At 39.5% G+C, this 16,606-nt stretch overlaps 1 protein-coding gene across 1 annotated transcript in view; it reads right to left on the bottom strand.

Annotated features, from left to right (window-relative positions):
• The window catches only part of TEP1 (telomerase associated protein 1), a 53,014-nt gene that overhangs the window by 25,271 nt on the left and 11,137 nt on the right, over positions 1 to 16,606 (bottom strand). The window contains exons 7-18 of the mRNA XM_056809965.1: positions 15,703 to 15,861; positions 15,028 to 15,105; positions 13,702 to 13,826; positions 13,021 to 13,178; positions 9,809 to 9,918; positions 9,277 to 9,367; positions 8,864 to 9,038; positions 5,491 to 5,638; positions 2,469 to 2,627; positions 2,120 to 2,200; positions 1,428 to 1,558; positions 92 to 151 (exon numbers count right to left, since the gene is read on the bottom strand). Of these exons, the coding sequence (XP_056665943.1) occupies positions 92 to 151; positions 1,428 to 1,558; positions 2,120 to 2,200; positions 2,469 to 2,627; positions 5,491 to 5,638; positions 8,864 to 9,038; positions 9,277 to 9,367; positions 9,809 to 9,918; positions 13,021 to 13,178; positions 13,702 to 13,826; positions 15,028 to 15,105; positions 15,703 to 15,861 (1,475 nt within the window). The remainder of the gene's footprint in view (positions 1 to 91; positions 152 to 1,427; positions 1,559 to 2,119; positions 2,201 to 2,468; positions 2,628 to 5,490; positions 5,639 to 8,863; positions 9,039 to 9,276; positions 9,368 to 9,808; positions 9,919 to 13,020; positions 13,179 to 13,701; positions 13,827 to 15,027; positions 15,106 to 15,702; positions 15,862 to 16,606) is intronic.

Raw genomic sequence — 16,606 nt, 5'->3', positions numbered from 1 at the left:
TGAAAGGGAAAGAGGTACAGGCCACTAATACCTCAAAAGTCTTCCCAATCCCCTGTGGCCCCTTTTCCCCATCCCAATTCCCAGGGCTCACTTCAGTATTCCATCGGTGCAGCCTGTGAGGATGACATCATTGGGGTTTGTACTGAGTGAACTGGAAGAGGGAAAAGAGAGATATGGATATAATATGGCCCAAATAAGGAAAAAAATGTTAAGAGTAAAAACTATCCAAAATTAGAAAAGGCTGCCTTCAGAGGTATTGTTTTTCATCAGCACACATCTTCAATGCAGAGAAACTATCAAGGCTGTTACAAAGAAGATTTATTCTTTGGTAGGCATCTCATGTAACTCTGAATGTGCTTTCTACAATATTACAGTAGAGTAAGGGGGCACAGGATTCCCCGCCCCAAGCGCAGCTGACGTACAGAATGTAGTCACATAGAATGAGGTTATGTCATGTCTAGACCAAATGTGTCTATGCTGACATCCTTTTCTTAGATGAGCATATCTTTGTGATTGGGCTAAAAAGGGAACACTGAGATTGGCTTAGCAAACTAATTAGCTATCTCTCTGCCTCTTTAAATAGCTAGACTTCTAGATGAAGTTCAGAGTTCAGAGAATTTATAAGGCAGGAATAAATTCAACCAGGAGATAAGGAGAGAATTCTTCAGGCCTCTCTCCCTACATACCAGTCATAACACTTTTTTTTTTTAAGCCCTTACCTTCTGTCTTAGAATCAATACTGTGTATTGGTTCTAAGGCAAAAAAAAAACAGGAAGGGCTGGGCCATGGGAGCTAAGTGACTTGCCCAGGATCACATAGCTAGGAAGTGTCTGAGGCCAGATTTGATCCCAGGACTTCCCATCTCTGGGCCTGGTTCTCAATCCACTAAATCACCTAGCTGCCCTAGCCATAATGCTTTGAAGCAGAGCTACTGGACCTGTAGGAGACATGCACTCTGTGGGGAGACACACTTTAGGCAAAGATTGTTCCCTGAGGGAGAAAGCAACTACAAGGTGTCAAATAGATCCTAGTGGGAGGAAAAAGATATTTTAAAAACTGTGGTGGGGCAATGACAGAAAACAGTTAAGAATGAGGTCACTGATGGGAGGTCCTAGGTTCAAATCTGACCTCAGACACTTCCCAGCTATGTGACCCTGGGCAAGTCACTTGACCCCTATTGCCTAGCCCTTACCACTCTTCTGCCTTGGAGCCAATACATAGTATTGACTCCAAGACGGAAGGTAAGGGTTTAAAAAAAAAAAAGAATGAGGTCACTGGATTTTAGAGGAAAGAGACAAGAAAAGACTCAAGTAGACAGCAAGGTTGTTTGAGAATAGCAGGAGTTATGGCAAGCAATAATAAATTGTCTCCGCCTTGCAGGGGATTAGGGAAAGAAGGATGTGAGGAGGAAAAATAGATAACCTTACCAGGAATCCATCCCCATTAAATCAACTCCAACAAAGAGGCATTTGGGATTCACACGCTGCCAGAAGAATTGCTTGGCTGTCATGAACTCAAAGTCTTTCATGGTGTTACCAACAAAGATGACCGTGTCCATCTATAGAATAAGTATTAGGAGTGCATATTAGGAGCGAGAAAAAGTTTTGAGGGTTTTTGTTGGGATGAGGGAGAATTGATAAAGCATAAAGAAAAAAGCCTGAAGATCAGAGGAAACTTTTCTGGGAAGACAAATCCAGGTGTTTTTCCTTGACTCAAGAGTAATACTCACAGGATAGGGCCAGACCCAGACACAGGAGGTCCTGTGTTCAAAGGTGATCTCAACACTTCCTAAATGTATGACCCTAGTCACTTAACCCATGACTAGCCTTTATTGCTCCTCTGCTTTAGAACCAATACATAGTATTGCTATATAAGGCAAGAGTTTTTTTTAAAAAGGCAATACAGCTAATATCCTACTTAGGAGCACATAAAGGAAAAGGGTCAGATAAAGAAAGAGCCGATAAAGGAAGTGCTTCAAGATAGCACAAATCTGAGTATAAAGGTGAGATGTGGAAGAGCTGGAGTTAAAATATGAGGGTCAAGAGAATGGGATATCATTAATGAGCCAAGAAACTCTGGGCATGGAGAAAAGGGTTCACTTTCTCTGAGTTAGACTTACCAGCACCCGCCTAGTGACCATGTCCAGCAGGTATGTGACAAATGGATGATGACCTGATTCTGATATCTCTCCATGAAAGGCCTGGGAGAAACAGGAGCAATGTTTGTACCAGGAAAAGAAGAATGAACAGGTGAGTCACTCAGGCCACCTCTGGGCATGGCTACCTATTTGGGCTATTTCAGGTCTATCCATCTGTCTATCCTTATGCCCACCTATTTAGACTACTGCTTGGCCTTCCTCCTCAAATCGTCCTTCCTCTACCAACATAGCTAGACTTTGCCCAGGCCCAAGCCTAACTGCCCCTTTATCCCCCTCCACAAACCCTAGCCAGGAGACCAGTCAGGCGCACCTGTATCTGTGTCTCAAGCTCAGTTGCAGTCTTCAGGATGCCCTCCTCTGGATTAGTCACAGCTTTCTTCAAAGTCCCCCTTTTACAAAGTAATAGCTCAGCTTGCTCGGCTCGGGCCATCAACATTGCCACCAACAGTAGCACATGAGTCAGGGGATTCTATGTGAGTGAAGAGAGGAACAGAAAAAAGGCTAACTCCCGCCTTTAAAAACAGGCTCCTACCATTAATAATGATGACTAGGAAGAATTCAAAGCAGCACAGGAAGACCTATGAAATGATGAAGAGATAAAGTGGAAAATGAGAATGTTATACATTTTGACAATGTAGAATCAGCACACATTTAATGATATCCACAAGACATATTCGTAGATGAAACGGAGACAGCTTGATGGTGCAGGAGGAGGAGGAGTGATAGAGAAATATAGGAAAAGAGAAATTACCAAAGCTATTACCAAAGGACAAAATTCTTTTAAAAATCTTGAACACTGGCATTTCTCTGCCATAACTCAGGAGATCAGAGAGTGCTGAGCAGCTTTGGGGGCCTGGAGGAAGGGTACCAAGGCTTGCCTGGGAGTGGTATGCACAGTGCCTGCCTGGGACGTAGGCATCACCAGAGCCCAAGTACGAACCCAACTCACCTAAAGTCATCACAACTCCCCTCCACCCCATCCCAGGGATTCTTTTTGTGGTAGTAAAGAAGTGGAAATCAAAAGAGTGCTCATCAATTGGGGAATGGCTGGATGAGTTGTGGCACATGATTGTGATGAAGTACTATTGTGCTATAAAAAAAAAATAACAAGGTAGGTGGTATTAAAAAAAAAAAAACATGGCAAGACCTATACAAAGTAAAGTGAGAAGAGCAAGGACAATGATTTTTGTAATTTTTGTAATGTTGTAATAATGATGAACTATGAAAGACTTGGCCACTCAGATCAGTACAATGATCAATACAATAGCTTCAAAGGACTAATGATAAAAACTTACAATTTCTCACTAGAGAGAACTGATGAACTCTGAGTGCAAACTGAAATATAACTTTCTCACTTTATTTTTCTTGCTTTTAAAAAAATCTGGCCATTTTTAAAATTTCCACAATTGAACAGACTGGCTTCCTGGGCTGGTGCTTAGCAAACAGCAGCCAGTATGGAGGGGGCCATGCTGGATTGAAGTCTGGAACCGGACCTTATCTTAAATTAAATTAGTAAGGCTGAAATCTCTCTCTTTACTAATAAACACTTATAACTCTAGCCAGACCCCCTTTTATTTGTTATAGATGGTTCAATAAATCTTACCTCCAAGGTAAGATAGATTGAGACAAGGATACAGATTTGCTGCCTAGCATGATTTCTCAGAAAACCCAATTTAAATCTACCAGGCAAATATACCAAGTAATAGAGACCAAAATTAGATTTAGAAATAAATTCCAAGATTATGTTTCTACTGCTTCTACTTTCCATTGCCTCTGTCTTGACACAACAACAAAAACAACAATAATGATAACAATAATTACAGCAATAATAACAATGAAAACAAGGATGATAACAACAACCAGGATAACAACAATGATGACGACAACAATAATATCTACAACAATAACAGCAATAACAATGATAAACGATAACAATGACATCAATGATAGCTGCAATAACAACAATGATAAAGATAACAACAAAATTTTTCTAATATCGAAATGTTTTCATGATTTCACATGTATAATTGTTTGCCTTCTCAGTAATTGGCAGAGGAGTGGGAAGGAAGGAGAGATTTTGGAACTTAAAAAGAAAAGAATGTTAATTAACTTTTTATAAGTGGAATTTTAATTGGGATTTAAAGGAAGTCAATAAAGCAGATATAAGAAAGGAAAGTGTTCAAGGCATGAGAAAGCCAGAGAAAATAAAATGCCTGGAGCTAAGAGATGGAGTATCTTGTTCTTGGAACATCCAAGAGCCAGGGACTGTCTTTTGAATTTTGTATCTGCTACTTTATAGTAACCACTTAATACTTTTTCATTCATTCAAATTTTTAAAAAGAGACATATTCTTGTGGCATATAGTCAATAAGGCCAAAAAGGGTCAAAATTGGGGTGCATGAGTGAAATGGAACATTACACTGCCATTAGAAATGAAGAATAAGATGAATCCAGAGAAACACACAGTTTTACACAAATTGATGTACAGTGAAGCAAGCAGAGCCAGAAAAACAATGAGCATAACTACAGAAATGAAAACAGAAAGAACTACCACAGAATAACTGAAAACAAATGTTGGGAAATCATAAAGAATAAACACAGGCTCCCCTGTGGAAAGCTATCACCCCTGCTGTCTGACAGAGTCACAGTCTAGGGAAATGGCGACTGCAAAGCAGCCCTCAGAAAAATAAGGCACCCACTGAACCCTCTTCTGTGTGACTTCTCCCTCTAACTTCCCCTACTAATGGAATTGTTATGATTATTGTTCTCTCCCCAATAGAGGAGAAATAATATGAGAGCAGATACTTATAAAGTTAACACATAGATATCCCACTTTAATCCCCCAGATTATCACCCCAAAAGATTACAATCACAGAATTAAAACCTAAAGACCAAGACCCACTACCCCTCCTTTCTCTCTCAAGCAGAGGCACACTTAAACATTCCACACCCATTGCAGGACCCTCCCCTGAGAGACCACTGGCTCGGTTCTCAAAGCTCCCCTAAAAGAAAATTGAGAAAATATCTTCCCCATCTCTTTTGGTTGTAGAACATTCCAAACACTTTCATATACAAACATGACATATTTTTTTTAAAAAACTCTTTCCTGTCTGTAAGCAGTAGAGAATAAGGTCTCATGCCAAGTAACAGAACTCTAAGTCCTAAGAAAACATGAGAACAAGGAGCAGACTGCTTCTGGGGCATGTTAGCAAGTCAAGTCTAGGAAGTACACCACATTCCTAAAAGTCTCCAGCACCACCTCTGACCTCCCAACTTCTTTTAGCATGGTCAGATTATATCCCACTCCTACCCCACCCCTGATTTTTTTTTACCTTTTTTTTATCTTGGGATTCATACGGGCTACAGATAATTAGGGTTCGGCCAGGCAGTGGGGGCAAATTGTGTTGCACAGAGAGGTTCATAGCTGTCTCTAGGGCCTGTTGGTAACGCTTCATCATCTCCCAGTCTCGCTTCCAATGGCTACAGCAGAGGGACAAAAAGATCCCAGAAAGATATCCCCAAGTTTATTTTTTTTTCTTTTCTGAAGAAAGATAAGGAGGTTCCTCCAAAGAGGATACAGTCCCTCCCACCTCTGATTCCTCACCTATACAACACCACCCTCTGGTGGAAGTGCTGATCAAAGGCTCACAGCCTTATGGTTGTGGATAAGAAAAAGGAGACACTTTCTGCTTGGATAGGAATGATAACAATGGCCAGCATTTACACAGCATTTTAAGTTTTGCAAAACACTTATCTCACTGGATCCTCACAACAACCCAAAAGATAAGTGTTATTTCTTGTTGTTCAATTCATTTCAGTCACATACAACTCTTTGTGAACCCATCTGACATTTTCTTGGCAAAGTGATCCCCATTTTATAGATAAAGAAATTGAGAAAGACAATGGGTAACTTGCCCAGGGTCACACAGTAAGTGCTTTGGGTAGTGCTTGAATTCAGTTCTTCCTAACTCCCCATGGTGCCTCTAAAAGGCTTGTTTCAGGTAGACAATTGTATTTGCTTAAGAAAAATTAAGAGAACTAGGAAATAAACAACATAAATGTGAAAAGGCAGAGGTAAAATTGAGAATTCATATGGAAAATAGAAAAAAAGGGAAGTAAGACACAGAATGACTTGAGAAATAATTAAAAAACTGGGACAAAGACTGATGGGGCCTTCAGTGATCCACAGGGATGAAGACAAATAGGAATAACATCCAAAGTAGATGTGTAATTGGGGAAAAAATAAAATATAAAAAAATAAATGACTTCAAAGACATGGAAAAAAGATACATCGATGTAGAGTGATGTGAATAGAACAATAATGATAATATAAATTATAATATCAATTTTTTATGAATAATTTTATAAAATTATAAATTATAAACAATTTATATATAACATTGTAAAAGCAAAAACCTTTGAAATCTTTTAAGAATGATGATCATGATTACATAGGACTGATGATGAAACATGCTATTACATTATCTGTGACAGATTTAGGGAGCAGAATGGGACACATGAATATGTATATATATTTATATAAATATGTATATGATGTAAATTTTTGTTTATTGTCATTGAGGGAATTTTTTTCTTAAGTATGCATATTTGTTGCAAAAAAAACCATTTCTGTCCCTCTCTCATTAGATTGGAGAGTAAAAGAAAGAAAATAGATTTCTGTTAATTTTTTTTTTTAAACAGAGAGATGGAGGTTGGTACCACAGCTATGAAATGTTAAATGGACTTTCAGATGAAGTCACTGTATTATTAGTTTTACTTAATTGGGTTTCTTTGTTACAAGAGATTTCAGGAAGTGAGAGTACTCTGTAATTGTTATAATGTGAAAATAAAACAGAAAAAAACTCCCAAAACAAGCAAACAAAAAACAAAGTATAGACACAATGGATACCTAGATTAATTAGTGAGTATTTAATAAGCACCTACTACGTTCAGGCACTGTACTAGGTTTTGGGGATACGAAGATATGAGCACTTTCTCTCTGGGAAGGAAAAAAAGCATTTCCTTTATGGGGCAAAAGGGTAAGGGGGTCTTCAGGGAAGAGAGGAGATATTACACCTAAGTATATCTATGTGTGACTGCAATGTGCTTTCATCAGTGTAGGGGGTTCCTAATGAAGGACTTTCTCTACCATGTAGACTGGCACCCTTTCCTACAAGAGTTGCTTGCAACCCTGAGAGATTCAGAGACTTGCTGAAGGTTACATATACAGAAGATCTAAGAGATAGGACTTGAAGCTGGGTTTTCTTTATTCTAGGGGTGGCTCCATTTATTATTATGTCAGTGGTGTCAAATTTAAACAGAAATAGATGCTTGCAGGCTATTCGGATTTCAAAAACCACAAATTAATATTGTTATACTGTACTTTAATTTGATAAATATTTCCAAATTTTATATCTATATCTATATCTATATCTATATATAGCTTGTTTGTTTTGTTTAAACCCTTCTCTTCTGCCTGAGAATCTATGTATTGGTTCCAAGGCAGAAGAATGGTAAGGACTAGGCAATAGGGGTTAAGTGACTTGCCCAGGGTCACACAGCTGGGAAGTGTTTAAGACCAGATTTGGACCTAGGACCTCTTAACTCTAGGCCTGGCTCTCAATCCACTGAGCTACCCAGCTGCCCCTTCCACATAATATTTTAATCTGATTTGGGAAGTACTGGGGAGCATCATGGGCCACATATATGATGCTTCTGCACTGTGCTATGTTGTTTCTTATAAACATGTGGGCATATACCAAATATATACAAGCTGATTTTGAGGGAGAGAAGAAACTTCACTTGAAGGTAGGTCTTAAGCTAAATTCTTGAAGGAGATTAGGAAGTTTAAGAAGCCAAAGTCAGACAGGAATACATTCTAGGGATGAGAAATTGCTAGTACAAAGCATATTTTTGACTGAACTTTAAGAGTATATTTTATTAGGGACAGCTAGGTAGCATAGTGAGTAGAGAGCCAGGCTTTGAGCTGGGAGGATCTGGGTTCAAATCTAGTCTCAGACATTTCTGAGTTGTGTGAGCAAGTCACTTAACCCCAATTGCCTAATCTTGACTGTTCTGCCTTGAAATTAATACTTAGTATTAATTCTAACACAGAAGGTAAATGTTTTTTTAAAGAAAAGAATATATTTTATTATGAGTTAAATTTATTGAGTTATTAAAGTTATTATAAGTTCATTATAATGAGTATATAATAAATTATATTTATGTGATCATATTATACTCATGAGAATATATAAACAGAAATAATGTGTAATAAATCTATAAATATTGGTTGAAACTAGGTAAAGCTTTAATTTGGGTTTTTTTAAGAATTTTATTTTTTATATGGTAGTATAGTTTATATTTTACATAGTTTACATCAACTATTATAGGTAATTAGGAACCATGGTAGTTTACTGAGAAGGAAAATAAACAGAGACAAAAGGGAAGACAAGAATAGACAGACAATTTACTTTTATGACCCTTATAGGGTAATTTAAATGTAAAATTTCTAGTGCCAAAGAAAAATACAGATTGGGTAAATCCAAGTCAGTAATCATATTAATATTCAAATATGACTCTCTTTTTTAAAAAAAGTTTATTTCTCTGGAGCCCCTTTTAACATATTTTCTCCCATTTTCTTATCCTCTCCTCTCCCAGGAAAGGGCTCTCAAGGGCAAGGCACACACACAAATTCTCTCTCACCTAATCTGGATCAGCCGTTGCTTTTCTCGCTTGAAGTGCTCATAGAGCACAGGTACCATCATAGCAAATCGAAGGTCCCAGTTAGTCAATTTCCTCTCTGGCTTGGGTAACTTTTTTTTCTTCTCCAGCCTTTCTAATAGCTGTCGCATTATAACCACATTGCAAGGAACTGGCCCTTAAGCATAAGAAAATCAAGGTAAATCCTTAGGAAACAAAGAGCTTTTAATCTTGGTCTCCTTGACTTCTCTTAACCCTCCCTGGCTCCCCTCCCCACACATGGTCTAGCCTCTGCCCTGAGGATCCAAATTGGAATGCTATAGATGTCATCCTCCTAAGACATGGTTAAAACTGTTTGTGTTTTTTTGGCTCTTTCCCAGAAATGGGAAAAGTGGGGGAAGAGGGGTAGAAAGTACCAGAGTTCTTGAGTTGTCTCTCCAGGTCACTGATGGATGTATGGGCAGAAAGAAATCGAAAAGGAAGCTGCCGGCTGCGGATCACTGACTCCTGGGGCGTAAGAAACAAGAGGTCTGAGGGGTTATGGTAAATAGGGGGAAAGTTGGTGGGTTGTAGAAGAGGGAGAAAGGGAGAAGTAAAAGCAAAGGAGAGAATGGTGGAAATAGAGAATGAGGTGAACAGTAGGAAGAAAAAAAAGAGATGATTGACAGGAAGGAGGAAACGTTACAGAATGGCCCTTCTTATAGATTTACTTTCTGTGTAATCTATGTAACCTTTCTTTCCAAGGGGCTTTAGTCCCTAAAAGTTGAATCCATTATCCCTCCTAACTAAAATCTCCACAGAAATAACTGACCTGCCAAGTCCTATTCTTCCCTAATAAACTTTATTGCCAATCCATTCAGCCCTCCTGCCCCAAATCAAGGTACAACCCATCTCCATACCCACCCACCCCTGCTATGGCTCAGAATGGCTCTCATGGGATCTCCATACTTTGCGCTCCAGCAGCTGTAGGATGCGTTCGTGGTGCTTGGCACTGATTCCAACTCGAAGCAGGCTGCATAGGTTCCTCAGCATGGCCATGTAGGGCAACTTCCCACTGTCTAAGGAAGAAAAAGTGGTTTCACTTGTTAAATTTAGGAATATAGAGAACAGAGATTTGGACATGAGGTAGAAGAATTGAAAGACCCTACAGTCCAGGTCAAAAAGCTCCCAGGGATGGTTAGGAAGAGATGGAGCCAATTAGAAAGATACTGATGGTGAACAGATTTTAAAAAATATATCTTGTTACATTACAAGTGTGCTTTCAGCTTTATAGTTTGACCTAAAGTTTAGAATTTTCTATTTTAGAAAATTCCTGAAATGTCTTCTTCAGTAAAGATAAATCCCACTACTACTACCAAATTTGGTGTTTCCATCACTAAACTTGATTGGAGTTTGCAAAACATCCTCTTATGAAATTGAAAAATTCCTCTGAGGTCAGGAGGCAAGGAATTTCTTTTCATTAAAAATCAAGTCACCCCTGGGGGCAGCTGGGTAGCTTAGTGGATTGAGAGACAGGACTAGAGACAGGAGGTCCTAGATTCAAATCTGGCTTCAAACATGTCCTAGCTGTGTGACCCTGGGCAAGTCATTTAACTTCCATGGCCTAGCCCTTACTGTTCTTTTGCCCAGAAACCAATACATAGTATTGTACATAGTATTGATGCTAAGGTGGAAGGTAAGGGTTTAAAAAAAATCAAGTCACCCCAAAGACCACATAGGTATGGGATGCATAGTGGAAAAGAGATGTGCAATATTAAAAAAAATTATAATTTCCACATAATGCAAGCAGCCCCCTTTTAGCAGTGGAAGAGTTCTGATAAATTTTGTGACTGTATTACAACTACTTCTATGGTGGTACAGCAAAATATAGTTGAGACAAAAAGTCTCAGGGGAATTCCAGTAATTTGTATCTAACAATACATTGAAAAGATGCCCCTGGTAACTGTTGGTCTAAATGAGTTGAGGTTCACAGAGGGATACATGGAGCAGCTTTCCCAACCATTTACAGGGTATTACTTTTATAATTTGTGCAGCTGCCACCAAGAGGGTTAACTTTTTAGGACAGCACAGGTCCCACAGTCATGTTCTCTCTCCACCTAGGAATAGGTGGTGTTAAATCTCAAGGTTATCAGATTTTTTTATGAGCTCCTGGCCTTCTTCAGGAATACTGTTTCTCAAACCAGACAGAAACACAATTAGATTGTATGAGCTGAATGGAACAGAATGCTTCATGCATGGCCTCTACTCAATGAATATGTTTGAAATCACTCTCTCTCAACATGAGAACATAGCTCTAGAGGTAGAAGGGGCCTTGGAAGTCATTCTCATCCAATTCTATCCCATTTACAAATGAAGAAACAGTCAGAGATTAAGTCATACAAGGTAATAAGCATCATGGATAAGATTTTATCTCAGATTTGCTGGCTTTTAGAGTCAATGTTTTGATCACTGTACCACACTGCAACTTTCTATTTACAGACAATTCTGACTTTACAGAAGTGGACCATTCAGCAGACCTCTATATAAACCAATTTTTACACAATGTGAATGAAGCAAATACAGGGTTAGAGTTGGAGGCATTGAGTCGAAGGGTTACATTTAGGGTTAGGATTAGAATTCAGAGTCGAGGCAGATTTACAGTTAGGGTTATGGTATATCCCTCTCCATCCACTTTACAACTTGGTAGATGGCATTGACCTAGGATCTTCACTAAGGGCTAGCTAAATATGGTATCATCTAGGCTGTTGTTGTCCAGTTGTATGCAATGTTGTGACTCCACTTGGAGTTTTCTTGGCAAAGATCCTGGAATGGCTTATGATTTCCTTCTCCAGTGAATTAAGGCAAATAGACAGTAAGTCACTTGCCTAGGGCCACACAGCTAGTAAGTGTCTGAGGCTAGATTTGAACTCAACTCTTCCTGACACCAGGCCTGGCATTCTATCCACTGAGTTACCATGCCATCCTTATCACATAGGCAGGTCATGACAAATATCCCTTCCCTTACCCCTCTCACCTATGAATCTTTAGGACAAAATAAACATCCTTCTTAATCAAAAAGGATAAATCCAATGATTTATAATACCATATATATGAAAAAATTGTATACATCATCTGGATTATAAATGCCATTTTGGGCTTGCATTTCTATACATAAAGTTCTCACTTTATGTAATTTTGCCTTATACAAATGTGACTTAATGTAAAAAAATTCTGAAAGAAATTTAAGCAAATCGCTAGTGAGGAAATGGCAACATACCACACATCTATGTTAACTATACTGTATAGTACTATGTATAATTTATTATTAACTTTACCTTTTACTTCAAAATTCTGTTTATTATCATGGTATAATGTCTCCATTTTAATACATTTTATAACTTGCCAAAAGATTTTTTTGGGGGTGGAGGTATGCCTTTTTTATAAAGGCCAAGTGAAGTGGGTGGCACAGTTGACAAGAGTGCAGGAAGATTCATTTTTCTGTGATCAAATCTGGCCTCAGACACTTATTAGCTGTGTGACTCTGAGCAAGTCACTTAATCCTGTTTGCCTCAGTTATCTGTAAAATGAGCTGAAGAAGGAAAAGGCAAACTACTCCAGTATCTCTGCCAAGAAAACCCCAAATTGGTTCACAAGGAGTTGAACCTACCTGAAACAAGTGAAAAACAAAATGTGAAGTGGATAGGTAAGGGCAAACTATAACCCTAAATAACTCTACCCTAACTCTAATTATTATACATCTAACTAAAGGATTTCAAAGAGCACTTTCCCTTAAATTAAAAACAAACAAATGTGATGGGTCATTTACATAATATTTATCCTATTTTAAGAAAAGTCTATTTCTATAAAGAGAATACAGACTGCAGCATAGGCTAAATAATCTTGGGCATTATCTAACCAAGCTTGGGAAAAAGCTTAAATTATACTCCTCCCAAAAAAGGTATCACCATCCAAGAGGGAGAAACCTTCTGAACAACAAACACTGGATCTAGGAAACCTGAACCAGACTCTAGATAGCACAAATCTAATCTTATTTTTACAAATCTAATCTTATTTCAATGAGGAAACATCAGAGAGATAACTATGAAGAGATACCTTCCTTAAGGCTCAGACAATATAAAGGAGAGTAGGCCACAGGCCTGGACTAGATAGGTTATTTATACCAATGAGTCCCTCCCAGACAGAGGCTGTGTTCCCTTGCTGGCTCAGCACTCGCTCCCAGGTCTCTGGTTGTGGAAGTTTCATCCGAGTCCCAGCTCTACTGGAATCCCAGGGACCAGGTAGACGGCTCCGGGAGAAGGACTGCAGGTCTGAAGGGTATCTGGGATGGGACGGAAGACAAAAAGGAGAAAACAGCTTTAGTGTCACAGCCATCAGGTACATGGCAGTTAGGAGTGGGCTTGCAAAAGAAAGGGATCTCCAATCTAATTAGCAAAACACTTGAGCCAATGCTCCCTAGTCCTTTGGAGCAGAGATTGGATTGGGGAGGGGGTTCAAGGCTCCCTAGTCATTGTTGATGGATAAAACAGATTTAGATGTGAAGAATTATAGGGAGAGCTGAAGGACCTCATGAGACTTTGGGCCTGTGGGATGCTGGGAATCGGGATCTAGGCCTGCATTGGCAAACCTATGGCACACGTACCCAAGAGGGCTGCTCCCATCCCCCTCTACAGTCACCCCTGAGGACATTTCTCACATGCCATGCCCCTCTGCCCAGTGGTCCAATAGGAGCACTTCCTCCTTCCTTAGTAAGGCAGGGGCTCACATGCAGCACGAGGGTGGCAGTTTGGGGACTCAGTCTCTAAAAGGTTTGCCATCACGGGTCTAGGCTAAACCTAACTCACCGGCAGCCCAATAGGGCCTTGACATTTTGCACAGGATCTCGGATGTGCAATCGCTTTATCAGCTTCTTCAGGGTAAAATCTGATGGTTTCTTTTTCACAGGCTCTTCATGATAGGCCCTCATAAACTGCAGAGATACACCCAAGGCCCAAAAGGAACATTTTCATCCAAGGCCATAGCTCTCTGCCTGGGACAGAGAACAAGTAGCTATGTGTTCCCCTACACATCTTGTTCCTTGTACTTTGGACCCTTTATTGTTCTCCCTGTTGCACTCCCCCTCTCCCAAAATAAAAAAAAAAAAAAGAGAGATGAGCATTAAGCTGTGCCAAACAAGGCAAAAACATCTGGGTATCATTGTTATCTCTTCTATGTATATCAGACTTGTGAAGGGTTCACATGTCATGATCTTAGCTGTTAAATAAAGAAAAAGGAAACAGAATATTCTGGGGTAGAGGGAAACTTAATTTTTCACTCAGATCTATTGGATAGCTAGGGCACTAGAGCAAGATATCTATGAAGAAGACAGAAACTGACAAATTGGATATTGGCATTTTTCTCTGAGAGAAAACAAATCAAATTTGTGATAAGTCATTACGCTAAATAGAGAAAAGGCTATGGCATGAGAAAAGATTTGGAAGACCAAATTAGAGAACACAAGTCTGGAGATGTCATGGAGAGTTAGCTGCAAGTTTAGCATTATTGTTGGGTTTTTCCCTTTCTGTTCTATAAGCATTTTCCTATGATATTGTTATGCTTAGTCTAATGAGCAAGCTTTATAGATCATTAAAATATAAATTTTTTGTTATTGTTCATTGGCTGGTACATTTCCAGTAGAGGCAGTATGGTGAAGTTAATTATGTATATAAAATGTATGCATATAAAAAATGTATATAGAGTTCTGGGCTTAGAGACAGAAAAGCCAATTCCAAAACTTGATGACCATGTGACAATAGGCAAGTTGCTTAACTCTATAGGCTTCATTTTTCTATTATCCAAAGAGGGTGCACCACTGCAAGTTAATGGAGATTCTTGGCACAAATTATTATATTAATTTTCTTGGAGGACAGCACAGGCTTTGAGATCACTAGTTCACTGACCTTGTGAAAGCAGAACTCACCTGCTTACCTACTGACACCTGGTGGCAGTAGAATATATAAGAATGAAATGTAGGGAAAAGAAATGTAATTCTACTTAATTCACTAAAAAGCTCAATCCAGCTGATGGTTGTCTATGATACTGTGACATATGGCTCCCTTCTTTCACTATGAGCAGTTCTGGATAGATTCTCCTCCCCCCAATACAAGACTCTCTTTCTCTCTGGAACTTACTGCTTTTTGGTGATTATAATAGGTCTTGTATATTATAGTTGAGTTGTACCACTTCCTTTGGATGATTTCTCCTGACTTCTGTAGTGAACAAGAAAAGCAGTAATTAGGGAATTAGGGCTCCTGAGGCTCCTTTCCAAAAGTCAGAGAAGTCTTGGTTCTCTGCTTTGGTCACTGTAGAGTGAAATGGAGTTCCTCCTTAAACTTCCAGCTCAGGCCAATCATCTCTTCATTTCTCACTGATGCTTTAATTTCTCTCTCATGTCCACTCAGGGTATATTCCCTTCCCACCCAAACCATTTTTCAGGTTCTTTTTCTGTTTTGTCTTCCCCCATAAGATGCCCCCTGAGGACAGACTGTCTTTTCTATTTTGTGTTTTCATCCCCAGTACTTAGCAGAATACCTGGAACACAGTAGACATTTGATAAATGTTTACTGACTGACTGGCCTAACTCCCCCCCCCCCCCTTCTCATATCACCCTAATCCCTTCTGACTAGTTTGGCCCTTTTTGTTCCCAAATAGAGGGGATTAGCAGCAATTAGGGAAGAAATTGTTTAGTCTAAATCTCCCCAGAGGTGTAATAATGATTCCTGACTTACTCTTCCTAGGAGATCACAAAGGGAAAGGGGAACCAGATTATTATATCTATGACTAGAGACAGGAAAAAAATCACTGACTGGACGTCGGTAGCGCCGGCGTCTTTTCTTAGCTCGGTGTTCACGAAGGTTGTATTTAGCCAATTGGTACTCATCAAACTGGGTAAATTTCTCAGTCATAGCAGCACGGAGACAGGCAGGCATAGGTACCAACTTCTTATCAGGACTCTCAGCCAGGTTCTGTTAGGAAGAGAAGAGGCCTCCAATACACAGATTGAGAATGAGGAGAGTGAGTCAAAACAGGGAGTTAGAATACTGAAGGGATTGTGAATTGTAGAGGTTATAGAGGAGTCAGAGGAGATCAAACAGGATGGAAGAAAGGAAGGAGGGCAAGGAGGCTAGAGAACAGGCTTTAGGACAATCACTGAATAACCTTGGACCCTTTGCTTCAGTGAAGAAAGAATAGAATTTATTTATTTATTTTTTTTAAACCCTTACCTTCCGTCTTGGAGTCAATATTGTGTATTGGCTCCAAGGCAGAAGAGTGGTAAGGGCTAGGCAATGGGGGTCAAGTGACTTGCCCAGGGTCACACAGCTGGGATGTGTCTGAGGCCAGATTTGAACCTAGGACCTCCTGTCTCCAGGCCTGGTTCTCAATCCACTGAGCTACCCAGCTGCCCCCTAGAATTTATTTTTTAAAGGAGCAAGTCCTCTAGAGTGGAAAGGGCACCAGAAAAGACACAAGGAGATCTAGGTTCTGGTTCTAGCTGTGTCATTACTTTCCTTGTGACTCTAAGAAGGTTAAATGTGCCAGTCTTCCAGGGCAATTTATCATAGGAATATGTAACACAAAGAACAGAAAAATACAGCAGGCCAGAGATAAACCCCATGGGACTCTGCAGGAAGAGACCTGGAGGAATGGGAGGGAAAAGAAGGGATTTATTTTCTTTTGTTTTGAGACAAATAACTATGAGCAAAAAGTCTG

The sequence above is a fragment of the Monodelphis domestica genome, chromosome 1, assembly GCF_027887165.1.
Source record: "Monodelphis domestica isolate mMonDom1 chromosome 1, mMonDom1.pri, whole genome shotgun sequence".
NCBI lineage: Eukaryota > Metazoa > Chordata > Mammalia > Didelphimorphia > Didelphidae > Monodelphis > Monodelphis domestica.
This window is presented reverse-complemented; position numbering and strand designations above follow the sequence as displayed.